The sequence below is a fragment of the Aulonocara sp. 'chitande type north' Nkhata Bay genome, linkage group LG3 (assembly GCF_057382095.1).
Source record: "Aulonocara sp. 'chitande type north' Nkhata Bay isolate Kocher_YH1m ecotype deep benthic linkage group LG3, A_spYH_male_GT1.1, whole genome shotgun sequence".
In the NCBI taxonomy this organism is placed as follows: domain Eukaryota; kingdom Metazoa; phylum Chordata; class Actinopteri; order Cichliformes; family Cichlidae; genus Aulonocara; species Aulonocara sp. 'chitande type north' Nkhata Bay.
The window spans coordinates 13,540,134-13,567,990 of NC_141346.1; the positions used below are offsets into that span (position 1 = coordinate 13,540,134).

General features: G+C 42.1%; 2 protein-coding genes across 3 annotated transcripts in view; one reads left to right on the forward strand and one right to left on the reverse strand.

Annotated features, from left to right (window-relative positions):
- LOC147334038 (polymeric immunoglobulin receptor-like) overlaps positions 1 to 27,857 on the reverse strand; it is a 419,044-nt gene that overhangs the window by 388,246 nt on the left and 2,941 nt on the right. The window contains exons 2-5 of one of the 2 annotated variants that reach the window (XM_086286448.1): positions 25,888 to 26,220; positions 24,118 to 24,474; positions 7,386 to 7,736; positions 4,623 to 4,949 (exon numbers count right to left, since the gene is read on the reverse strand). In XM_086286448.1, coding sequence (XP_086142574.1) covers positions 4,623 to 4,949; positions 7,386 to 7,736; positions 24,118 to 24,474; positions 25,888 to 26,220 — 1,368 coding nt within the window. Of the gene's footprint in view, positions 1 to 4,622; positions 4,950 to 7,385; positions 7,737 to 23,501; positions 23,885 to 24,117; positions 24,475 to 25,887; positions 26,221 to 27,857 lie in introns of those variants that run through there. The other variant, XM_086286450.1, reaches the window with a different exon arrangement.
- The window catches only part of LOC147334053 (uncharacterized), a 135,241-nt gene that overhangs the window by 13,674 nt on the left and 93,710 nt on the right, over positions 1 to 27,857 (forward strand). The gene's annotated exons all lie outside the window — the stretch shown is intronic.

Genomic DNA, 27,857 nt, shown 5'->3' on the forward strand with positions numbered 1-27,857 from the left:
AATAAATAAAGGAGCATAGCGCGACAATTTCTGTTCAGCGCCAGACTTGCTTGTAACCTATATCACCAATTATGTTAAGAAAAATGACGTATTAACTACTAAAAAACTCTGACCTTTGTGGGAATGCTTGGAGCAGACTAACATGTGAGCTGGAGTGTTCTGAGACGTTATATTTGGTATATCCAGGCCATGTATTCTAATTTTTGCGTCATAACTTTTGCACTGTCCACTTCCTGCTTTGACAAAACAAATTTCCCACGTGTGGGACTAATAAAGGTTATCTTATCTTATCTTATCTTATCTTATCTTATCTTATCCGTCGGCTCTTACTTCGGAAACATGGCTTAAAACATTTCTCTTCAACGACGTAATCCGATTAAAAAAAAAACGATCGGCTTCCCGTGGCTGTCATGCGACCGGCTGTTGCAGTTAATAATACAACAGCTTCTTCCCATTTTTTGTGTTTCTTTTTATCGCTGTGTAACTGAGTTCAATTGAAAGCCTGCCTGCGCTAGTACCTCTTGCCACAAGTTCCCAGAATCCTTTGCGGTTTACCCCTGAATGACGTCACATTTTCAATCTTTATCCTGGTGGGCCAGTCTCTAGTCAAAATGCCCGGGCCGATTTTTTGTCCCAGTCCAGCCTTGGAGCTACCCAGAGCTCTAACCCACTTAACAAACAAACAAACAAACAAACAAACAAACAAACAAAACAGTATGTAAAATCAAAACAGATAAAATCAGAACAGTAGATAAAATCAGTAGTTAATGTAAGTTTTGAAATTTAAGCTTAACTAATTAACAAACAAACAAAACAGTATATAAAATCAAAACAGATAAAATCAGAAATAGATAAGATCAGTAGTTAATGTAAGTTTTGAAATTTAAGCTTAAAAGTGTGGATTTGGTGCTTTATTCAAATGCAGCTGAGAATAGGTGAGTCTTCAACCTGGATTTAAATAAACTGAGTGTTTCAGCTGATCTGAGGCTTTCTGGGAGTTTGTTCCAGATATAAGGAGCATAAAAGCTGAATGCAGCTTCTCCGTGTCTGGTTCTGACTCTAGGAACTGATAAAAGACCGGATCCAGATGACCTGAGGGATCTGGAAGGTTCATACTGGGTCAGGAGGTCACTGAAGTATTTTGGTCCTAAACCATTCAGAGCTTTATAGGCCAGCATCAGAACTTTAAAGTCTATCCTCTGACGGACAGGCAGCCAGTGTAAAGACCTCAGAGCTGGACTGATGTGGTCCACTTTTTTGGTCTTAGTGAGGACTCGAGCAGCAGAGTTCTGAATGAGCTGTAGTTGTCTGACTGATTTTTTAGGTAGACCTGTAAAGATGCTGTTACAGTAATCAAGCCTACTAAAGATGAATGCATGGACTAGTTTTTCCAGGTCCTGTTGAGACATCAGATCTTTTATCCTAGAAATATTTTTGAGGTGATAGTAAGCTGATTTTGTTATTGTCTTAATGTGTTTCTCTAAGTTTAGGTCTGCATCCATCACTACACCCAAATTTCTCGCCTGGTTTGTGGTTTTGAGATGTATAGATTGAAGTTCTCTGGTGACCTGTAATCGTTTTTCTTTGGCGCCAAAGACTATTACTTCAGTTTTGTTTTTGTTTAGTTGGAGAAAATTGTGGCACAACCAGTCATTAATTTCCTCAATGCATTTACCAAGAGCCTGTACAGGGCCTCGGTCTCCTGGTGACATTGTGATATATATTTGTGTGTCATCTGCATAGCTGTGGTATGTAAGTAAGTAATCAAATATAGCAAAATATGACAACACATGACAAATTAGAGTGGTCTTCTTTTACTTTCAACTGTGCCATGTCTAACAAAATGAAAAAAAAAACCCTCCTAAAACAAAATAATGACTCTGGAGAGCTGGTCTTTGGTCCACCCATTCCTGGGACATTTGAGACTTCCCTGGTGAAGGCACAGGCTCCTCGACACGCAAACAGCTGCAGGAGAGAGAAATCATGTAAATGTATTTGCTCGGGTGTAAATCACCCAGCGATAGTGTTCTAGGGTTAAGGAGAAATCCTCCCATTTCCCATCTAGACCTCCTTGTCATGACTTTGATAACCTTCTATCCCCCCCCCCCCCCCTTCATCACAGGGCCTGATCTCTTGTCTGTATGGGAGAATATGTTCCTTTGGCAACTCCTCAACCTCGGCTATTAAAATGGCATGGGAGCAGGATTTGGGGTGTGTGATTTAGGATGACTCTTGGGATAAAATTCTTTACCGGGTCCATGGCTCCTCATTATGTGCCAAACACGGGCTGATTCAATGTAAGATTTTGCATCGTGTACACTGGACTAAAACCAGACTAGCTCAAATATACCCCAACCTTAGCCCTGATTGCGACTGTTGTCATCAAACACCTTCCTCTCTAATACATATGTTTTGGTCATGTCCATCCCTCAAACAATACTGGATTAATATTTTTCTGACTTTATCAAAGATCATCCAGCTGCCCCTCCAACCTGTGCCCTTAACTGCTTTGTTTGGGGTTCTTCCTGATACAGTTGTCTTGCCGATGCCCCAAGCGGATTTGGTAGCATTTCTCACCTTATTGTCAAGACGCAGAATATTGTTATGTTGGAAGTCCCCTTCTCCCCCATCCTGGGAAATCTGGATCAGTGACGCTTTGCATTTTAGCAAACTCGAAAAGATTAAATTCACCCTGCGTGGGTCTATGGCCAAATTTTTTAAGACCTGGCAACCCTTTTTTGACTATGTTCAACACTCCCAATTAGCCAGCTCAGACTTTATTCTATTTTATTTTATCTTATGTTTAAGTATACAGACTCTATTATGCCTGCGCTTTATGATGGCATTTACTTACTTACCTACTTTATACATATTTCTTTTCTCTTACAGATTTGACTTATCTCTACAACTAAGCTGACCACTCATTATCTTTGGGTTTTTTTTTTTTTTCTTGGTTTGTTTGTTTTGTTTTTCCTGTGTCTGTGTGGGGGTGTGGGTTCTGAAACTCTTCACATCTCTCTTGTACACTCAGGAACTGCTATCTTGTACTCCAGGGTTTACTATTCGTATTATTAGATTGGACCCTTTCTTTTTTCTTTTTGTACATCCACTGGTACTCCTATAATTATGAGGTGGGAGTGTGTGTTTCATATTGTTTTATGTTCTTCAAAAAGAAAACGGCATATTGTTCAATTTATCTTTTGTTAAAATGGATGCAGAAAATTTAATAAAAATATCTGAGGAAAAAAAATAATATGAAGGACAAGACCCAAAAACTCACTACATGCCAACGGGAAAGAGCTCTACTTAATTTTATGTAACAAAATGTGTTTGAGCAGATCAGTGCATCCTTCACACTTCGATTATTGAGTCCCTATAATTCCTATGTGTTGTCAGTTGGTTTAGTCATTGACTGTAATTATTCTGTAATAGCTGATCTCTACATGAGCATCAGTCTTTGTGGTTCAATCCTCACAGAACAACTTTGATCTTACAAACAGCTGCTGAACAGGAAAATGAAACAAATATACTCACACGTGTAGAGTATTTTACAAAAAAGTGTAAAATCTTGTACATTGAATTCTTGCACAGTGAAAATAAGCTGTACTGTAACACTAATTTAATGTAAGGTTTAGTTTGTGATACTGTTTTAAATGGTGTTAATCAATCCTGTGATAAATTATTGAAGAGGAACAAACACTGTGGATCATAGAGTCGCTGATAGAGAGCTCAGACAGACACTAACACAGTCTGAGGGTTTGATGACAAACAGAGAAATGAAAAATTAAGTATGGTCAAACTTCCTAATAACCATCTATCATAAATGTAAACAAACAATGAAACAATAAATAAATTGTAATAATCACTTTCTAAAGCTCAATCAAACAAGTAACAAGTTATTAATCTGCTCACTTACACATGCCTTCATAAACAACTCTGTGAGGATTATCTGGATGTTTTTGTAAAAGCTGGATCTTGTTTCTAAACCAACTATTTGTGAAGAAGTAAATTTCCTTCCTTCTAGTTTGACATGGCTGGAGCTGATCCCAGCTGTCACTGAGTGTGAGGTTTCATACAGCAGGACAGGGTGCCAGGCCATCGGATAATGGTTATTAAAAGGTTTTACCTGAAACTGAAAGTTAACACTAACGGATTGAAATAGCAGCAGGAGTCTCATAGTTATCTGTACAAAGCCCTGAGACGTCTGAAACGGGCTGATGTCCAACAGAATACTGAGCCTTTTCTATATTTTCTGTAGATCAAGAAAGCAATAACAGCAGCAACAAGAAGCACATCAATACAACAGGTAAATCCTCCTTCTTTACTCCATTCGTCTTCCCTCCATCTTTGTTGTCTTCATCCTTCTCTGGTCCTCTTGTCTGACCTGCAGGTGAGAAACAGGTGTGAGGTGTCAGCTGTCAGGTAGGTGATGAGTGAAGAACAGAACAGAATCCATTTCCTCTTCAAACTGCTGTCAGACATTATCTACTGCACTCTGATCACATCACTCAGACCAGCTGCTTTCTACAAAGTCTCATCAACAACATCTTTAGAAACAAACATCAACAACCAGGAAGCAGCTTCACCTCTGATCACACACACACTCAACTCTACTCACTCACCTGGAGCAACAATCAGGTGGAGGATGATGCTGTTCTTCCATGAGCGTGTTTCTTCAATGAAAACACGGCACACGTATGTTCCACTATCAGCAGTGTTCACATCCTTCAGAATCAAAGACACGTCTCCATCCTTCATCTGTCTGTCCTGCAGATCCACCCGGTTCTTAAAAGATGGATGCTGATTGGCTGAAATAAAGTCACCATCCTGGTACAAAATCACATATTGTGGCACCAGGTCAGCTCTGCTCCACTTCACAATGTTGCTGTTTGGAGCTCGACATGTCAGAGTGATGTCCTGTCCAGACTCAGCTGTGATGATCTTTGGGTCTAAAAGAGGAAACAACAGAGAGCAGAGAGGTTAAAGGTTTGTGTGTAATTAGTAATTAGTAATTAATTACTGATTACTTCTCCAAAAAGTAATCACATAACTTTACTGACGACTTATTTTCAAAAGTAATTAGTAACTTAGTTACTTTAAAAAAACATGATACACAATCTGAATAGATAATAAAGCAATAGACCTTTAGTCCAATTCTATTTTTATGCATAATCCATTATATAAAATGTAATAACATTTTTTCAAAAGTCTCTTTTTAAAATTTGTTTCATTAGTTTTAATCTTTTAACTTTATGCATCAAGCACAAATTAAATTGGCTGAAAAGGAAGCGCTGTGAGTTCTGTGCCCCTAGAGACAACAAAACAAGCCTAAGATGCTGCAAATATGTTTGCAAGGCCCACCTCTCCTGAGTATCACATACCAGTCATGTGCATGAATACACATGCACACACAAACATACACATGCCCACACACAGACACACACACAGACAAACACACACAAGCACACTCACACATACACACTAGGCTTCATGTTGAGTTTGGTCTTTGGTTTTCAATTTATTTTTTACATTATATGTTCATTTTGTAATTCATTTTCAGTGCCTGTTTGTATTTTCACTGCAGTTATTTAATGTCTATTTATTCATGTTAAACACTGCTTTGAGATACAGCTAAAGAAAGTTGAATAAAAATGGTGAGAAATGTTCTTTGTGATAACTTAAGAGCAGTTAACAAGGACCAGTCAATTTCGACCGGGAACACTAAAGTAAGGGGATGGGGGATGCAGAAAACCAGAGGGTTTTAAACATCTTCCAGGCTCTGACCTCAGAGGAGGGACACAAAAGGAAATCTTCTTCTGGTCAGCGATTTCCAGTTTTATTTCAAGTCTCACTAATTCAGTCAAGTTTTCATCAAAGATTGTTTGGTAGGTAGGAGATGGAGCCTAAATGCAAGATTCAGTAGAAAAAACATAAACCCAAGAGCAGCTTTAAAGCTGAAATCTCAAAGTATAAAACTACTGCAGATCAAAGAATCTTAAACAACAGGAAACTCTTCCAGGAAACCAGATAAGCAGAAGGCAATGCAGCTCAAACAGAAAACCAAACATCTCAAAATGAAATTTAAGTCATGAACCCAAAAAACACACATAAACCTAAAGAACTCTTGAATGGAAGCGCACAACTAAGAGCATAAAATACCATGACAGGAACTCACATCAGGAATAAGAAAATAAAGACACATAAACACTAAGAAATAACTGAAAGCAAAATGTCAAGAAAGAATTAACAAACAAAAAAAGAAACATGATCCACGCTACAAAAACTGTTTCCTGGAGCACTTAATGCATCAGATCTGAGGATGTAGGAATTTTTTGTTTATATGATGTTTGTCTTTCCGGATGTGTGGAACCTTAATTAAGTAATTTTCTTCTTCCTGTTGTCGTGGTAACTGATAAACTGCTAGGATGGTTTGGAAGTACTGAGGGGGTTTTTTGCTTTGCAGACATTTTGACCGCATGTGATGCCTGTTTTTATGAAAAATTACACAGTACTGTGCAAAAGTCTTGAGCCACCCCTAACTTCTTTGTCTCCTTGGAATCAAATCACAACACTTTTTTCTTTTCAAATTAAAATCTTAAGAAACAGCAGAAGCTTTCTGAAGCTTCTCTTTGGATACTGGCTGCTTTTTCACTCAGTTTCAGTCCTTGTAGCTGACAGAGGAATTTGTTTCAAATATAAAAATACTCCAAACTCAAAGGATCAAGCATCTTTAGACACTTTAATGCTAGCAGCCTGTCACTAAAACACAGTTCTTCTTTTTTTGGTTGAATCTATGAAAAGTGTCAAAGATAACAAAATTTAACAGTCACAATTGTGTTGTTCAATGATTTGTGCACAACAACAACAATGGGACCTCTCTCATCCATCAGTCACCATGTGGACATTTTTCTGACACACTTTGAAGCTGATGGACGTTTTGTGTCTGCACTAAGTACGTTTTCACCATCTACGGCACCAGCAGGATTCACTTTCACAGACTCACAACCACCAGCTTCACCCCTCCCCTCCCCCTCCAGCTGTAGACTTTAACATTGAGTTTCCCCACACATGTTTACAGGCGAGTTAGAGAGCAAGAGAAGAAGAGACGGATTCATAAATCGTTAGCTTCATAGCATAAGTGCCTAAGTCATTGACTTAGTCAAATGACTTAGGCAATTATGCTATGAAGCTAACGAAATGTCTTTGTTTCTGCTCTAACCAAACAATGCTACTCTACAACTCTAGACTACCAGCCACAAAGACAACAGCTGGAAACATCTGTCTACCTCTGACATCCACCAGCTCATCCATACAACAAACAAACATCAACAACCAGGAAGCAGCTTTACCTCTGATCACACACACACAAAACTCTACTCACTCACCTGGAGGAACAACATGAAGGTGGATGATGCTGATTGGTTCCGTACTGATGCCTCTCCTCCTGCGCTTTGTTCCACTAACAACACGACACTCGTATGTTCCACTATCAGCAGTGTTCACATCCTTCAGAATCAAAGACGCGTCTCCATCCTTCATCTGCCTGTCCTGCAGATCCACCCGGTTCTTAAAAGATGGATGCTGGTACTCTGGAACAAACTGTCCTTTTTCGTAAAAAAGCACATATTCATCTTTCAGGTCTTCTCTGCTCCAAACTATAACTATGATCTTCTTGTTTGGAGCTCGACATGTCAGAGTGACGTTCTGTCCAGACTCAGCTGTGATGTTTTTCTCGTCTGAAAGAGGAAACAACACAGAGCAGAGAGGTTAAAGGTCAAAGTACAATTATGATCAGAATGATTGACTTTAAATATTTTGTTTATTTCCTTTGACATTTAAGTTTTTAGTCATGTTGGATTTAATGAACCTCTGAACATCCAGCAGGTCACCAGTGACCCACTGAGGGGGAATTTTAGCCTCATGCTAAACATGCAAAGTGTATTACCATGTAAACAGGCTGATACTCTTCAGTTATTTACCTCCGAGATAAACACGTTCTAACAGTTAATCTCACCTGCAGAGACGAACACGAGGACGCTGAAAAACAGCAAAATGGAGCAGAGTGACGCAGTTCCAGCAGACATGTCTGTGTTTCTGTATTACAGTGGTGGGCTGGAACAGACAGTGGTGGGCTGGACCAGTGTCCTCCAATGCAAACGTATAAATGAAGAAAACTGGAGAGCAGCCAGTCTTTAAATAATGATGCCAAAATATTTGTACCTAAGAGGTCAAAATCAGGACTCTTATTTTCTTAAATTAATGAGGAATTATCTGGTTTTGTGGCTGAAACATATTTAATAACAGTCATTTGGTTTTGGACATGACTGATTATAACAAATAGGTTAAAAGCTTTAGTGTTATTCAAGGTTGTTCAGCACTTTGGATTCAGAAATTATTTTCTATTATTTTAAGAATCATCAGCTCTTTATAGAAAGCTGAGATGATAACTTAAGTTGGTGCAAGTAGATTAGACAAAGCTTTTTAGACAAAACATTTTGAGTGCTCAGAGCAGAAAAGGGCTATTTAAGAACCAGTCCATTTACCATTTTCTTCAAGCCGTTTTTTTACTTTTGTGTCACAAACATAGTAAAGAATATTTAAAAAAGCATAATTTCATGACATCCCTGCATTAGGTAAATCAAATGATCACACCTGATATGTGCCTTTGTATAATCCATGTTAGATGATTGTAATGGCTTTTTAAAAATTCTAGTTTAGATAAAATCTCTGTTTCTCACCTCTGAGTGGAACAGAAAACTGTGATCAGACAGACATGTTGCAGTGAGTGAGCCCTGAGGGATCAGTGCTGTCCTGCTATAATGACAGATGTTTGGAGCGCTTTAAGGACACTTTCTATAAGTCTGCATTTCAGGTCTGAAATATAACGGAGCCAGCTGCATCTTGCAGTCCTATAAAATCTAAGGAAGGCAACCAGCCTCCACCCATCACACCGGACCAGCAACCCTGTCACTGTATAACGTTGTCTACCCAGCAGCCCTAATCATCTGGAATGACGTTCGATCTTGGTGGTGAAACTGAGGCTCCTCTGCTGCCACCTGTTGGATCTTTACATAGCTTACATATAGTACCTCTCACACAGGAAACCTTTCTTACACACACTTTTTAAGAGAGAAAAATAAAATAAAATAAAACCCATTGTTCTAGGAGGAGAAATGGCTGAGCAGCTGCATTAAAAGCCTTAGATCTGTTAGGATGCCTGGGTCGTCGACCCAGGGTTTTTGAGTTTATGATATTATTTATACTGTCTAGTTTTTGGTTTCTTTGAGTTCTGTCTTATGGCTTAGGTCTCTGTCTTCTTCAGTTTCTCTGTCTCCCCTATCACCTGCATCCCCTTGTCTAGTTCGCGTCTATGTGTATCTTAAGTTCCTATATCCCCGTGTTCAGTCAGTGTTTGTGTCTGCCCTGTTCCCACGTCTCTGTTCCCTTTGTAGTGCCTGCATGCGAGTCTGTGTCTTTGTTCAGTCTGTGTTATGTGTTTCCTGTTTTACTTTGAAGGTCTCCGTCTTTTCTCAGTGTGTTCAGGTTACGCTTCTTTGGTCTCGTCAGTTCTGATTTGCCCCAGCTGTGTTTCCCTCCTGTTACTCATTTCCTGATTGCTCCCTCTGTGTATTTAAGCCCTGTGTTTCTTAGTGTCTGTGTCGTGATCTACCGTTTTCTTAGCTGTGTGTTCTGGCATTCCTCTGGTTTAAGTTTGTTTTGAGTTTTTTCAGTTATGTTATATTTTTGAGTACCAAATTAAAGCCTTTTTGAGTTCACGTCTGTCTCCGGAGTCTGCACCTTGGGTCCTATTCCTGCCTGCACACAGCCACACCCAACAGAAGATCGCGACCAGAACATGGACCCAGCAGACTCCGTGTGGTATCAGCGACCCGCAGTTTCTGCCTTCCTCAAGGAGATCGTGAGGGAGGAAGCTGAGCATGCCCAGGAGCACCAGTCACCCTTCTATGGGTCACGTTTGGCTTTGGGAGGGCCCCGCAGCCTCCAAATGGCTACGGCCGAGCCAGTGTCTATGCCTCGGGCGATCAGGTTGAGCACGTGCTCCTTCTCTCCAGTCGCTACACCTCCGCCTTCACCCCTGGATTACCAGTCCGACAAGAGAGTTAAGCGGCGGAGGAAGAGAGATTATGTGACACCGGACGTTAGACTCACTCCGCTGCAGTCCTTCGCTCTGTTTTTGGGTCTGCCGCGTTCTGAGCTTCACAAACTCTCTGCTTCCTCATCGCAGCGCGGTCCTTTGGAGGGTTCGCAGCCCAGTTCGCCACCTCCCACTTCCCGGAGGAGGCGACGCTCACACCGTCACCACTCTTTTTCTGCGGAGCAACTCCCGGTGGTGAGTTGTGATTGCTGTCGTTCCTCAGAGCTGGAGACTAACAATCATATGAACACTGCTAAGACTGAGACTATTAAGACTGTTAGACGTGGTGGTGGTAGGAAGTTAAAAAACGTTTTAGAAGAGTCTGTGTTTGCTGAGCCTGCTCCTTCGCACCATTGTGTTCCTGCTCCCAGGGCAGCTCAGGCCCAGCAGTCCCCTGCACCTGTTTCAGTGCTTCAGGTGAGGGAGGCTGAGGTCCAGCTGGTCCCTGCTCGGGTGTCTAGGCTGGCTGAGCCTCTGCCTGTCGCTGCACCCGTACCAGCTCCTCGGGTGGGGACTGCAGCTGCCCAGCCGTTGACTGTGCCTGTCCCGGCTCCCAGGGTGAGGATGACCGGGAACCAGTTAGCTCCTGCACCCGTACCTTCTCCTCGGGTGGGAGTGGCTGGTGTCCGGCAGGTACTTGCACCTGTTTCTGACCTCGCTGGAGGCTCAGGTGAGCCCGTCCAGCAGTTTTCTGTAGGATCCATAGGCTCAGACAACCTAGTCCAACCGTCTGCTAATCCACCACCTCACCCGCCATTACTGCCATCGTTACAACAGTCAATACAACTTAAACTTCTCTCCATAGCTCAGACATTAGCTCACCTATCGGCTCAGTCACCTGCTCAGCCACGCGTCTCCGCTGGAGGGTCCGAGGGGCCCGTTCAGCCACCCGTCTCCGCTGGAGGGTCCGAGGAATCGCTTCAGCCGTCTCTTCCTGCTGGAGGGTCCGAGGGGCCCGTTCAGCCACCTGTCTCCGCTGGAGGGTCCGAGGGGCCCGTTCAGCCACCTGTCTCCGCTGGAGGGTCCGAGGGGCCCGTTCAGCCTCGTGCCTCGTCAGCTGGGGGTCCGGGAGGACCCAGCCAGCACGTCCTAGTGTCTGCTGATGGTTCTGGCGAGGCCGTTCAGCCACCACCGGCTCCACTGCCTGGTCCGGCCTCCGAGTCTGCAGCTCCGCCTGGTCCTGCATCTGCAGCTCCGCCTGGTCCGGCCCCCGAGTCTGCAGCTCTCCCTGATCCGACCTCAGCCTCTGTAGCTCCGCCTGCTCGTCCTGCTCGTCCTGCTCGTCCTGTCCGGCCGATGACTGGACGTCATTGCCGTCATGGACGGCCCCCTGAACTACGTCGCCGTCGGTGCCTCCCGCCCGGCCGGCCTCCTGATCTGCTCGGTCGCCGTCGGTGCCTCCCGCCCGGCCGGCCTCCTGAACTGTTTTCTGGGCTCTTGGACCATCAGCCTCCGGGCCGCCCCCCTGAACTGCCCGGGTTTGGACTATCGTGCTGTCAGCCTCCGGGCCGGCCCCCTGAACTTTTTTGAGACTATTGCCTGGGCCTCTGCGCTTTTCGTGAGCTCTTTTGTTTGTTTGCTTTTGGACTATGCCTGGGCCTTGGTGCTGTTGTTTTGGACTTTGTTCCTGTGTTTTCTTCTGTTGCTTTCCAGGCTCCGTTGTTTGTTCTTTCTTTTTTTGTTTTGGCTCCTTGTTTTGTTTCGAGCCCTCCATCCTGTTTCCCCCGCCGCCCACCCTGGTTGGGTTGTTTTTGTTTTTTTGATTTTGATATTTTGGTTTGGGCTGTCTGGAAGCCAGCCCTTAAAGGTGTGGTACTGTTAGGATGCCTGGGTTGTCGACCCAGGGTTTTTGAGTTTATGATATTATTTATACTGTCTAGTTTTTGGTTTCTTTGAGTTCTGTCTTATGGCTTAGGTCTCTGTCTTCTTTAGTTTCTCTGTCTCCCCTATCACCTGCATCCCCTTATCTAGTTCGCGTCTATGTGTATCTTAAGTTCCTATATCCCCGTGTTCAGTCAGTGTTTGTGTCTGCCCTGTTCCCACGTCTCTGTTCCCTTTGTAGTGCCTGCATGCGAGTCTGTGTCTTTGTTCAGTCTGTGTTATGTGTTTCCTGTTTTACTTTGAAGTTCTCTGTCTTTTCTCAGTGTGTTCAGTTTACGCTTCTTTGGTCTCGTCAGTTCTGATTTGCCCCAGCTGTGTTTCCCTCCTGTTACTCATTTCCTGATTGCTCCCTCTGTGCATTTAAGCCCTGTGTTTCTTAGTGTCTGTGTCGTGATCTACCGTTTTCTTAGCTGTGTGTTCTGGCATTCCTCTGGTTTAAGTTTGTTTTGAGTTTTTTCAGTTATGTTATATTTTTGAGTACCAAATTAAAGCCTTTTTGAGTTCACGTCTGTCTCCGGAGTCTGCACCTTGGGTCCTATTCCTGCCTGCACACAGCCACACCCAACAAGATCACCATGTCAGATAGAAAGCATTGGATGCATTGACGTAAAGCACTTCGCCAGTTAACTGCAAAGGTGTGCTCTCTGAAGTAACGAGCCGCGCTTCTAATCTGAGGGAAAAGGCTGAGTTTTATAGTTTCCAGGAGAGCGGTACTTGACTTACTGCATTGTGCCAAGTCTAAAATTTTGTGGACGGGGGATTATGATGTGGGTTTGTTTTTCACAAGCTGAGCACAACTCTTAATGCTTTACCAAGACATTTTGGCTTGGTATGGTTGGGGTGGTGCTGTCACTTGGTGATTGCTCTCTCTGTGGTAGAGTATCACTTTCTGTATCTCTTACAACACACAGTGGTGTTTTTGTGTAGGTCATATGCTTAGCCACTTTAGTTAAAACTTTGAGATAATGTCTTATTTCCTAGTCTAATCTTCACATGCTCTATGCCACGTACATTCTCTTTTGATTCACTCACTAATTGCATTCACTCACTGTGTCTTCAGGGATCTGCTAGCATAGTTTAGCTCGTAGCCGACTGATTAGTAAGATGGCCTCTATACCTGTCCCTGCTGCACTTTCCTTCTCAGTGTTTGAGATATTTATTTAGTCCTCCAAAAAAGATGTGGGCTTTATAGAAAATTGGGAACCTTTCTGGGACAAATCTGGTCTTGTTAGAAAAGATGGTACCCATCCAATTTTGAATGGAGCAGCAGAGATGCAGTTTTACATGTCTTTTTGCAGCTTCCCTCTCGTTATCTTGTCATCCCTTCAAATATCCATCCCCTGAGAGACTGTGCATGCTCCCATTTTGCCTGGAAAAATGGTTTTCTGCTTTATATAAAAGCTCTTGATGAAGCTGGAACATCATTGATTGAAGAAATGTTGATGTCAATGCGCTCAAATGGCACCTCCATTAATGGTAGCAGACACAAAGTGATTGGGACCATTAATGGCCGGCCATTAAATCAGGGCATTCTGAGAAACGACGTTTATTTTGTCTTCAAAACATTGTGAATGAAGGAACAATGTACAATGTCTCATCTGAAAAGGATGATCTTTGAATATTAAAAGGTTTATAAAATGTTAGATCTGACATCTTCACTATACATCTCTCCTTGGTATGTACAACTCTGAATGCATGCAGATGGTTATCAAAACACTTCGTAAACAACATGTTTCCCAAAAAAAAAAATGGCAAAAAAAGCTGCCTGTTGAGAATTATTCTGAGAGTCTACATTTTGGGTTTTCTATTCCGTCCACTCCACACAGTACATAATGCATAATATATGACAACATCTTCCAGGCTCTGACCTCAAAGGAGGGACCAGATGGAAACTGTCACCAGTGTTGGGAAGGTTACTTTTAAAATGTATTCCATTACAGAATACAGAATACATGCCCCAAAATGTATTCTGTAACGTAGTCCTTTACATTACTCAATGAGAGTAACGTATTCTGAATACTTTGATTACTTAATATATTATCATGCTGTTTACAACTACTTGAATGTACTATTGCTGTGTGATTTATTACTGTTACTGAAGGTTCGCGGCTCCGAACCGTAATAAAGGGACCTGTGGCTAATACGATGGGTTCTGTTTCAGGCTCGTAGCTGAAAAATAGCTTTACTTTGTTGTGTGGGTCAACTTTGCTTGCGAGAGAGGCATTGAAAGGCTGCTCCAACGGAACTTATTGTTTTCGGAGGAAAACACGAACACGGTGTACAGTCGAGTCTTAATAGCTTACTTACAACTGGGCTCGTCAGGCACTCTTCTTGGCTGAAGTGGTTATTATTATATTTACATGCTTCCAGCTCCCGTTTTTCCTCGATGACAACTCATACTTTTCCTTTTTCTCCCTCCTCGCGCTCACAGACCCATAACAAGTATGGCAGTCCATTCTCCCTGCAGCACGGACTACACTGCCTATGATGACATTCTTTAGAGCTATACCTGTAGCATTCTGCCTATTAGCTTAGCACAACAACAACAAAAAGGCGCTCTCTCACCCAGGAAACACGCAGAGAGAGACCGTTGCCCTGTAACCATGGCAACCGTAACGCTGCTGCCTGGAACAACAGAACATAGCTGTCAAACAAAACCCAAACAGTCCTGACCCGTGACAATATGAAACAGGGAAGTACCGCCGTGTAATCCATTTATTTCAACAAAGTAACTGTATTCTTGTTAAGGGAAAATTATACTTAGTAGTCAGTATGAGCTTTTAATGATATAAGTTTACATGTGATAGAATACTGCATGATGACCTTTTCCTTGCTTAGAACTGATTGTTCTTTATGAAACGTGTTTTGATATTTGTATCTGAATCACACACACACACACACCCACACACACAATCACATACGCACATGCTCATGTCAAATGTATTCATTTTTCTTGTGTATAAATAAAGACAATTGCAAGAAGAGAGCGCGCATTTCACAGGGCCCCCACTCTGATGTGGGCGCTCTACGAAATGCCCTTGCAAGTTAAAACGGCAGCGTCTGTTTGTGTGTTTTCTCCTCTTAGACTCTCAGCTGAAGAAGTGTCAATTAGATCAATTTATCAACACATCACCTGCCCCACCAGAGGTGAAAGGACACTGGACCACTGCTACACTACGGTCAAGGACGGCTACAAGGCACAATCCCGCCCTCCGTTTGACAAATCTGATCACGCCGCCATCTTCCTCATGCCAAAATACAAACAAAGGCTGGAACAGGAAGTTCCGGTTCAGAGGAAGGTCGCGCGCTGGACGGATCAATCGGTGGCCGCGTTACAGGACGCACTCGATGACGCAGACTGGGGCATGTTCAGAAACAGCTCCGATGATGATGTCAACGTGTTTACGGAAGCGGTTGTGGGATTCATCGGGAAACTAGCGGATGATACCGTGGAGACAAAGACTATCACAACGTTTCCCAACCAAAAGCCGTGGGTGGATAAAACCATCCGCGACGCTCTGAGATCCCGCACCGCTGCCTACAACACGGGACTCACGACGGGGGACATGGACCCGTACAAAGCCGCGTCATATAACGTGCGGAGGGCGGTGAAAGAGTCGAAGCAGCGCTACGGGAGGAAACTAGAGTCACAACTCCAACAGAGTGACTCTAGGAGCCTGTGGCGGGGACTAAGGACAATAACGGACTATAAAGCACCAACAACCGGTATGACGAACGCGGCCGTGACTCTGGCAGACGAGCTGAACACTTTCTATGCTCGCTTCGAGATTGCAGCTAAGGACTCCAACGATGCTAGTTCTAGCGGCGCTAACGGCTGCAGACAGGAAGATACTGCCAGCACCGGAAACGTGCTCGTCATCTCCGAGCATGAAGTAAGGAGAGCCTTCAAGAGAGTGAACACCACGAAAGCAGCAGGACCAGACGGCATCCCAGGTCGTATCCTAAGAGACTGCGCATACCAGCTAGCTCCTGTGTTCACTGAGATATTCAACATCTCTTTATCTCAGTCGGTGATCCCCACATGCTTCAAAGAGTCCATCATTGTTCCTGTCCCGAAGAAACCCCACCCTGCTTCTCTCAATGACTATCACCCTGTAGCCCTCACCTCAGTAGTGATGAAGTGCTTTGAACGCCTGGTCAGAGACTTCATCATTTCTTCACTACCAGACACACTGGACCCACTACAGTTGTCATGGTCCTGTCACATCAACACCGTGGTGAAAAAGGCCCGTCAGCGTCTCTACCACCTCAGACGCTTGAGAGACTTCCAACTGCCCTCCAAGGTGCTCAAGAACTTTTACTCGTGCACCATAGAGAGCATCCTGACAGGAAACATCTTAACCTGGTTCGGGAACAGCACCATGCAGGACAGACGAACTCTACAGAGGGTTGTGCGATCAGCTGAGCGCACCATCCGCTCCAAGCTCCCTGACCTGCACTCAATCTACAGCAGGCGGTGCTGGACCAAGGCCAGGAAGATTGTGAAGGACCACAGCCATCCCAACAACAGACTGTTCTCTCTGTTGAGGTCAGAAAAGCGATTCCGCTCCCTGAAGACCAACACAGAGAGACTGAGGAGGAGCTTCTTCCCGCAGGCGATACGGTCTCTCAATCACACCACCACACAATACTGACCCACACATATAGTTCTTACACACACACTGGACATTCTGGACATTGTTTTCACTTCATCACTTAAATCACTTTAAGCATATTTGCACTGCACAAGACATAATGTGGATTGCACAACACTGGGCACTATATTCTTCATTTCCAGTTAATACTTGTACAGCTGCTGTTATTGTGTATATATTTATTTATATTTCTTCATACATTCTTATATAGTTCTATATTGTGTATTTTGTTGTACAGTTATTTTATTTTCAACTTTAATTTATATATTTTATCTTATTCTTTCCCAGTTAAATTTACCCTTCATTCTAATTTGTGTTGTACAGTTATTTCATTTTTAACCTTAATTTATATTCTATTCCTTCCTAGTTAAATTTACCCTTTTTAATTTTTCATATTTATTTCCTATCTTATTCATAGCCTTTTACTTTTTTGTTTTCTTTAGGTCACGAGCAGTTGTCCAAGCATTTCACTACATATCGTACTGGTCATATATATCGCAAAGCTACTAGTCTGGACGGGATTCCCGGCCGCGTCCTCAAGTCATGTGCGGCTCAGCTGGCTGGAGTGTTCACACACATCTTCAACCTTTCCCTCTCTCTGTCTGTAGTCCCAGCCTGCTTCAAAATGGCCACCATCGTCCCTGTACCCAAATCCTCCACCATCTCCTCATTGAACGACTGGCGACCTGTAGCCCTGACCCCCATCGTAAGCAAATGCTTCGAGAAGCTGGTCAGGGACTTCATCTGCTCTGCACTACCCGACTCACTGGACCCTCTACAGTTTGCATACCGCCACAACAGGTCCACTGATGATGCCATAGCCCTGACACTACACACTGCCCTGTCACACCTGGAGAAGAGAGACACGTATGTGAGAATGCTGTTTGTAGATTACAGCTCAGCATTCAATGCCATCGTTCCCTCGAAGCTGGACAGGAAACTGCAGGATCTAGGACTGAGCAGCTCCGTCTGCAGCTGGATCCTTAGCTTCCTCTCTGACAGACGCCAAGTGGTCAGACTGGGCAGCATCACCTCATCCCCCGTCACACTGAACACTGGTGCTCCACAGGGGTGTGTACTGAGCCCTCTCCTATACTCACTCTACACCTACGACTGCACGGCCACTAACAACTCCAACATCACTGTGAAGTTTGTGGACGACACTACAGTGGTGGGATGAGACGGCTTACAGGGAGGAGGTCAGCGCCCTGACCCACTGGTGTCAAGACAACCATCTCACCCTCAACGTCGCAAAGACAAAGGAGTTGATAGTGGACTTCCGGAGGTGCAGAGAAGTACACACCCCCATCACCATCAACGGCGCTGCTGTGGAGAGAGTGAACAGCTTCCGGTTCCTTGGTGTACATCTGGCTGAGGATCTTACGTGGTCAGTACACACAAACAAAACAGTGAAGAAGGCGCAGCAGCACCTCTTCTTTCTCAGGAGACTGAAAAGATTTGGCATGAGCCCCCGCATCCTCAGGACCTTCTATCACTGTGCCATTGAAAGCATCCTCACTGGATGCATCACCACCTGGTATGGCAACAGCACCGCCTACAACTGCAAAGCTCTCCAGCGAGTAGTGCGGTGCTCTGAACGGATAATTGGAGGTGAGCTTCCCTCCCTCCAAGACATCTACAGGAAGCGGTGCCTGAGGAAAGCGGGGAGGATCATCAAGGACTCCAGTCACCCCAGCCATAAACTGTTCAGACTGCTTCCATCAGGAAGGAGGTTCTGCAGCATCCGGTCCCGTACCAGCAGACTGAGAGACAGCTTCTTCCATCAGGCCATCAGACTGCTGAACACGTCATAGACACCTCAGCTTCACTACTGGAACTTCAACATTATGCACTCCATACTGTACAGTAATGCCACTGTTTTGCACATGTCTCAACTATATTTTTATATATTTTATTTATTGTTTACTTTATTTAATTTGTAAAATATGTGTACACACACACACACACACACACACACACACACACACGTAGAAAAATATTTAGTATACACATCCAGAAATGCATATACTATGATATATTGTACATATATTTATTAGTTTCAGATGTAGCCATTCTTGTATTTTGCTTGTTTACATTATTGTATTTTGCACAACTCTGTTGCTTGTGAAGCTCGCACACAAGAATTTCACTCACATGTACTGTACCAATGTACCTGCACATGTGATGTGACAATAAAAGTGATTTGATTTGATTTTGTATGACTGTGTACGTGACAAATAAAATTTGAATTTGAAATTTGAATTAGAATAAATCTCTTGACATTTATTTTGGTCCTTCGTAGCCGGGGCAGAAACATCAGAACTGTTATCTGTGACTCTGTTCCAGGATCCAGCACTGATTCCTGACGCCGTGGGAAGCCAGCACCGAAGTCTGTGCACAGCCCTCTTAGACGAGGCCGAAAGCCCTGGGACGTTAGAATTTGGGTCCATGCCGGTGTTTTTAGTCTGGTCCACGGCGGTGGGATTCAGTCTGGCGATCCGAACCACCAGTGAGACATCTAAGGGTGAGAAACACTATTTTGTTTAAAGAAACGTAAGATACGTTTAGACTGGTTTTAGAAGTAGCCAAAATTACTTCGTAACAAATTAAAATATGTTTTGACAAATTGAAATATTTTGACTGAGCTAAAATAGGTTTAAGTTCACCAATAGGAACTGTGTTTAGACTGGTTTTAGAGGTAGCCGTAAAATACTTCGAGACAAATTAGCGCGCAAATGTCTATGCAGTGTTGGGAAGGTTACTTTTAAAACGTATTCCATTACAGAATACATGCCCCAAAATGTATTCTGTAACGTACTCCGTTACGTTACTCAATGACAGTAACGTATTCTGAATACTTTGGATTACTTAATATATTATCATGCTTTTTACAACAACGTGAATGTACTATTGCTGTGTGATTTATTACTGTTACTGAAGATCCGCGACTCCGAACTGTAGTAAAGGGACCTCTGACTAATACGGCGGGGTCCCTGTCGGCTCGTAGCCGAAAACTAGCTTTACTTTGTTGTGTGGGTCAACTTTTCTTGACAGAGAGACAGAGAGAGGCGTTGAAAGGCTGCTCCAACTAAACTTATTGTTTTCGGAGGAAAACACGAACACGGCGTACAGTCGAGTCTCAAAACAGGATAGCAGCTCAGGTGAAGAGAACAGTTCAGACCTGGAAGAACATAATAATCCCTCACCAAGTGAAAATTAGAGATCAAAGTAGAAGTTTAAAAAGGGCTGGAAACAGACCCAACTGAATACATATTAATACAAGAGCAACAAAGTTAAATAAACCAAAGGCTTAATTGAATTAGAGCCTAACTGTAATGTATTCAAACTGATAATAGCAAGGATGACAACCTGTAAACTGGTATTAATGATGAGACATGCCCAGAATGAATAGAATGAATGAAAGCAGATAATTCACACAAACACATATTAAATGAAATAGAGAGATTCATAAAGTATATTAAGGCTGTGTCATTGTTCAGCCAAGGAAAGTGTGTGAAAAGGAAAATGTCTCCAGCTTGGAAAAGGGTGAAACTGCAGATCACCCGAAGCCCTTGGTGGATACAAAATAAAATATAAATAAAATATTGTAATATACCATTGCTGTTATATAAAAAAATAATAGCATTAATAATGAAATAATATTAATATGAAGAGGCACCTCAGTCAGTTATGATTTAAGGTGGATAATTGTTAAAAGTAGTCTGCATCAAGCTTTAGGTTGCTCAAATACAGTACAATAACATATGAGATGAAGAAAATAAAGAAAATATCTAAACTAATTAAGTGCATAGAGGCACTTGATCTGCTTGAAAACTTGTCATCTTAGATGAGACATTGCTGAGATATAGAGCAAACCTATTCTAACAACTTATAAGCTAAACCCTGTATACAACAGCTAAAGCTACCAAATTCAGAAGCTGCATTAAATATGTGGTCACTGTAAGCTGATGAGCAAGTAATATGTTTTTGTTTTTTTAAGCAGGAGCTGCATGAGAGCTCAAACATGCAGCTGTCTGTGAGCTCAGTTTTCCCCCCTCACACTTCTGATTTCTTTTTGGCAGCAGCCTTTTTACATCCTGACTCATGTGTGTAAAGCGTTGATACCATCAGCAACTTGTTTTTGTTTAAGTTTTGTTTTGTTTTGTTGGTTTGAAAAATAATTACATTTGTGATCACACTTGTGAATCACGGTGACACATAATGATTAGGCATATGATTTACTAATGCAGATGTAATAAGTTTATTCTAAAATTCAAGGAGAACAAACAAGAACAACATCTTCAGTTGTGTCTTGGCTGTCTTGGTTGTTCTCTGTGTAGTGTGCTGATTTTTGTTTTTTTGTTTTGACGTGTTGCTTGAGTGAGGAGTACTGTGACTTCTGTAGTACCTCTCACCATGCGACCTTGATGATGATAAGTTCAGAGCCAGCTGAGAGCTGGGTTGTCTGTTTTGTTTTAGGCGATAAGGCAGAAAAGTTAAAACTTAGTTTCTAGTCTTGGAAAAAAAAAAGACAGCTAATACTGCAAAATACCATTTAGTGCATGATCCGCGAGCAATAATTGAAATCACTGAAATGATGCCACCAGTAGTAGCAAATCCCCACTCTATACTGAATCAAGTCACTCCAAAAGACCAAAGGTTCTCAGTGATAGACTTATCAAATGCTGAATTTATCCACTGCTGACATTTAACTCTCCAGCTTGCTGGACAATAGGTGAAACGTTTGTGAAAACACAGAAGGAAAAAATAAAGACACAGAGAGACTCTGGTATGACCAAGCAGTAATCAGACAATAAATTTAGTTGGTAATACAATAAATTGTGAGATACCTTCTGTTTGATTGATGCAACACAAGTAATATACTGTATGAAGGAAATTCTCTTTTGTGATAATATTTTGAACGTGCATTTCTGTTGACCTGTCAGCTTAGCGCATTATAAGCTGATATGCAAACTAGTTAATTGATACTAGATTTAGAAAAATGAATGGATTATAAAATAAGTGAATAAGATGTAACAAGGGTTGAAATTAGTTTCTTATTTCTAGTGTGTGGAGGAAGGTTTTATCATGGCACACATCTGTTTACATGGAAGGAAACTCCTCATGTGATGCGACATTTAGCAATTTGCAAATGTGCAGCACATCAGAAGGATGACTCTGAAATTACAAAGGGAAACAATTTTGCTGACAAAGCTGCAAAAGCAGCAGCTATAGCAACCACAGTCTTACTAACAACTCGTGAAATTCACACTATTCCATTGTCTGTACTGCAGGACGATTAAAAAGCAGCATCACCAAAAGAACAAAAACAATGGCTAAAACACGGAGCAGTACTAGACACTGATGACATAGTCTCACTAATCCACTCACATCCCACAGATTTCATCAAAGATTGTTTGTTAGGTAGGAGATGGAGCCTCAACTCAAGAGCAGCTTTAGACCTACAAAACCACTGGAGGTCAGGAAAGACTCTTAAACAACAGGAAACTCTTCCAGGAAACCAGATAAGCAGAACTCAATGCAGCACTAACAGAAAATCAAACAACTTAAGTCAATTAAGTCACAAACCCAAAATACACACATAAACCTAAAGGACTCTTGAATGGGAGCACAGAACTAAAGGCATAAAGTACCATGACAGCAACTCACATCAGGAATAAGAAAATAAAGACCCATAAACACTAAGAAATAACTGAATAGTTATTTTTAAAAAAACAAAAAACAAAAATGATCCAAGCTATAAAAACAGGAGTTTCCTTGACAATTAATGTATCAGATCTGAGGACGTCGATTATAGATGCTGGAATGTTTTGTTTATATTTATTTATCTTTGCGGATGCTTGGAACCTTATTTAAGGTCTCTGGGCAAATTTAGGTGCTTTACTTTTTCCTGTTGTCGTGGTAACTGATAAACTGCTGGGATGGTTTGGAAGAGTTGAGGCAAGTTTGACCACATGTGATGTTTGTTGTTATATTATGAAAAATCACACAGTACTGTGCAAAAGACTTGAATCACCCAAACTTCTTTGTCTCTTTGGAATCAAATTTGAATTTCACAAAAAAATAATTAAATTCTCAATAAAAACCTCAATGTCAATCATTTAGTTGTAGCTGAACCATGAGCCATCAGGCAAATCTCCATTAGCAAGTTATGGTGGATCACCCCGTGCGTGGGGCTGCACAGCATCAACACGTTAGTGCAGTTAGCTCGTTAACGTTGTTAGCTACATAAAACGTTGTCACTGTGCAGGTGACCGGTGGTAACTCACTAACAGAGATTTGCTGTGTTAATGCTGTTATGGCATTAACGTCATTTTAAAGAGATTAACACTGACAGCACTAATTCATACATGTTTGTAACAGTTTTACTTTGTGTTCATGAACATTCTGAAGACTGTAGTTCAGAGTCACTGTCAGGCAGCACAGGAAAGTTCATTTCTGTGTGTCTTCAGATCATTTGACCCACAGTTCTGCTGTGAGGTTTAAAGATGATGATCAGCATGTTCTTCACTTTTGGTGTCAACACAGAGTTTGGATCAGCAGCAGGAGACTCAGAGTTCAGCTCTTGAACCCTCTGAGATATTTCATATCCTCCCTGGTGAATTTGATGTGTTGGTCCACAAAGTTCATGTGATCAGTGGTACATCCTGAGATTTGACTTTCACCCAGGTGTCATCCACATACCTGAACTAATAACTTGGTGATGGTCCAGGGTTGGATAACAAAGCTCTTTTTTCCATGTTGGGGAAACCTACAGTCAGCTGAGACTGAAGAAGTCACTTGGATGAGACCAGATGAACAGAACCTTTGACCTTTTTTGACTCTGCTTCTGTTGTTTTTTGGGGGATTCTTTTGTTTTTGTTTTTTTAGATGAGAAAAAAAACACTAACAGCAGCAACAAGAAGAACAGGTAAAGCTTGCAGTGCAATAGATTCATCCTTCTCCCCTTCACCCTTCCTGCCATTTTCTGTTTTAACTTCAGGTTTCTTCCTTTCATCCTTCTCTCCTTCTTCCTTCTTCCCTCCTTCATTTTTTACTTCATGCTTCTTCCCCTCATCCTTCTTCCCTTCTTCCTTTTTCACTTCATGCTTCTGCCCTTCTTCCTTCTTTCCCTCATCCTTCTTCCCTTCTTCCTTCTTCCCTCCATCCTGTTTGTTTACTCCTGGCTGACCTGCAGGTGAGAAACAGGTGTGAGGTGTCAGCTGTCAGGTAGGTGATGAGTGAAGAACAGAACAGAATCCATTTCCTCTTCAAACTGCTGTCAGACATTATCTACTGCACTCTGATCACATCACTCAGACCAGCTGCTTTCTACAAAGTCTCATCAACAACATCTTTACAAACAAACATCAACAACCAGGAAGCAGCTTCACCTCTGATCACACACACACTCAACTCACTCACCTGGAGGATCAACATGAAGGTGGAGGATGATTATGAGCTCCTGAGAGCGTGTTTCATTCATGAAGACACGACACTCATATGTTCCAGTGTCATTAAACGTCACATTCTTCAGAATCAAAGACACGTCTCCATCCTTCATCTGTCTGTCCTGCAGATCCACCCGGTTCTTAAAAGATGGATGCTGATCATCTGAGTGAACGTGCCCATCTTGTGGAACAAATTGCCCTTCCTGGTACAAGTAGACATAGCCTGATGTCAAGTTAGCTTTGCTCCAATGTACAAATTTGATGTTGTTGTTTGGAGCTCGACATGTCAGAGTGACGTCCTGTCCAGACTCAGCTGTGATGGTTTTCTCGTCTGAAAGAAGAAACAACACAGAGCAGAGAGGTTAAAGGTCAAAGTACAATTATGACCAGAATGATTGACTTTAAATATTTTGTTTATTTGCTTTGACATTTGAGTTTTTAGTCATGTTGGACTGAATTTAATGAACCTCTGAACATCCAGCACCTATTTAAATGTTTTAAAGTCGAGTTTTCATAGTTGAACATGTTCTGTTGTCTCTTTCTCTTTAATCTCTCTCACACTCCTGTCACACTGGTGTGTGTGACTGCAGCAGCATCTGGCCCAATCCAGGGGGTAACTGTCCCTGAGACAAAAAAATGTAGCATTGATTTGTTAACCATTCCTCGCTGTCGGTCCCCTGACCGTGGTCGGGAGACGCAAGGGGAAATGCTTCCTCCAGGGCCGAAGTTTTGTCCTCCTTCGGGGTTAACTCCCATCACTTTTGTGGAGTAGTGAGGCAGACAGAAATCAGCCGAGACACCCAGGAGTACTGAAGACACGAAGCTTTAATACCGGTACTGCACATTTGAAAACACACTGCATGGGCTGTAGCCCATTAGAACGCTGATCCCGGTCGCTGCCTCTATCCGTGACATTCTTTTCGGTCACCGCGTTTTTCATGCGCATGCTCACACACACGTGAGCATGCTCATGAAAAACTCCTCACACAGCACCCAGCCACACACAAGCCAGCAGTTCCCACAACAGATTAAGAACCTGTCTAAAAAATTATTAAGAAATAAGGGTTTGTTAAAGGTTTAAAGTGCTGTACAGTTTGTTTGAGGTAGAGTATGTAATGGTCACATGACCAGGGTTTAGTTAAGAGCACAACTATGGCACTGTGGGTCAGAACTAGCATGGATACAAAGTTACAGATGCTGTATGTTCAGCATCTGAACATTTTCCTGTACTGCTAGCTCAACACTGTTTATGGGCAATAACATGTTAGACTTTAATAAGATGATAGACATTTACGTTGTAAACTTTGTGTTTTCTTCAGTGTTCATGGTTTCTGAAGAGAACAAGAGAGAGAGAGAGAGAGAGAGAGAGAGAGAGAGAGAAACAAACTTGAAAACATCAACATAATGTTTGGCTATTGTTTGTTGGAGCCCTGTAGTTACACAGGCTCATCTTTTGTGTGCAGACAGATGGCTGATTTCACAGAGAGGTCCAGTGCTGAAACTTGTAAGTTGCTGATGCAAATTAAATCATTTAAACAACAGAAATTTCTCCTGTATTGCAGGTGTGCTACATGACAGAGTCATGATAAGTAAGTTCATTGACATTAGAATTTAGATTAAAATATTTGCATCCTCATGTACTAAAGTGATTTTATTATTATATTAATATTGTATAAATATGGTTAAAATTATCCTTCAAAGAGTTAAATATGCTCGTTGGACTGTAGGACCATCACTCACTCACCTGGGGAAACCCTCAGGTTGATGATGCTGAGGAGTTTCCATGAGTCTGTTCCATTCACAAGGACATAACACTTGTATCTTGCAGCATCATTAATCGTCACATCCTTCAGAATCAAAGACACGTCTCCATCCTTCATCTGTCTGTCCTGCAGATCCACACGGTTCTTAAAAGACGGATGCTGGTCGTCTGGAACAAAGTGACCATCCTGGTACAAAAGAATATACTTATCTCTCAGGTCAGTTCTGCTCCAATGTACAGCTGTGATGTTGTTGTTTGGAGCTCGACATGTCAGAGTGATGTCCTGTCCAGACTCAGCTGTGATGATTTTCTGGTCTGAAAGAGGAAACAACACAGAGCAGAGAGGTTAAAGGTCAAAGTACAATTATGATCAGAATGATTGACTTTAAATATTTTGTTTATTTCCTTTGACATTTGAGTTTTTAGTCATGTTGGATTTAATGAACCTCTGAACATCCAGCAGGTCACCAGTGACCCACTGAGGGGGAATTTTAGCCTCATGCTAAACATGCAAAGTGTCAGAAACTACAAGATGTTAGCTTCCACAGAACAACAACATGTGCTGATAATAAGTGAACATAATGTGTGAGAGAAAGCAGCCTCTCATTATAACTGTGAGTCTCTTGGGGGCAGATTTAGATACATTTTCTTCAAGAACACATGTGACTCAAATGTAATAAGTATACCCATGTTTTGTACAAATATGTCACAATCAGCGGGGCTGACTGTGTGTAGAGTGAAAGGTGGACCCAAATGCAGACGAAAAAAAACATGAAACGTGAAAAAGTGAATCTCTGTATGTGGTGGATCTCTGTATCTCTAAAAATCCCAACAAAGGGCTGCTAGTTTCCTAGTGGCATTTTCTCATTTAAACCATGGTGACTTAAAAGTTTAGCAGCAAGACACTTGTTTCGTTTGTTCCATCAAACATTTCTTTCAGCTATCTGTGTTTATCAGAGCGATATGTGACTCATTTTTTATAGAATCACCAGAAAGTACACAAATACAAGATTAAATATTTTATTTATTTACCAAAGATAGATAATTACACATTGATACAATGAACAAGGTGTCTATGAAAATTACACATGGTGTAAGAAAAACATTATAACATACAAATAAGTGTTTTAAGATAATCTGACATACTTTAAAAGCATAAGAATAAAAGTTTTAAAAAAAATCATGTTCTTTGATGATCACATTACATGTATCACATTTTTAAAGCATAACGTAGGGTGTTCACAAAAACAGTTTTATGATGACTTTTTCCACAGTGCTTGTATGCCTCTTGCAAAACGATGTACTTTTCACCATAAGACATAATAACTCACGATTATCTAAGACCAGCCATGAAATGTCCGTCGCTTCATTACAATCATTTGTCTCCGCTGCTGCCCTCAGATCCAGTCTTCTGTACTGTGGGGTAAAATTGCTTTTTTGGTGGTTCATAAAAAAGATCTCAAAAAGCAATGTTGGTGAGGGGACCAGAAACACTGGGTTGCAGAGCAGCTGGTAAGGACTTGTATATTTCTGGAGAGTCTGCAAAAGCTGTCTTCCTCGTGCTCCTGATTGGATAAGGGAGCCCGGCTCTGATATCTCACTGGTGGCAGCTAAAGGTAGGCATGCCTTGGAGGCGGAGTTGGTCTCGGGCGCAATCTTTCAAACGAGCCTCACGGCATTTCAGGCAACCTCAGGCCGGAAACAACATCCAGTCACTCGCGGTCAAAATCCACGCAGAGCTGGTGTTTCGCAGGGATCAGGTTAACACATCTGGGTCTAAAAATATAAAGAAAAACAAAAAGAGTTTTAAAACACGCAAACTAGCAAAATATCAAAGGAGCATAACATAACAATAACAAGATGATATGAGATACCTGATGAGGCCATGATAGGTGATGTAGACATGTAATGTATAAACTTTTACGGGAGTTAAAAGTCGAGCTTATATATAT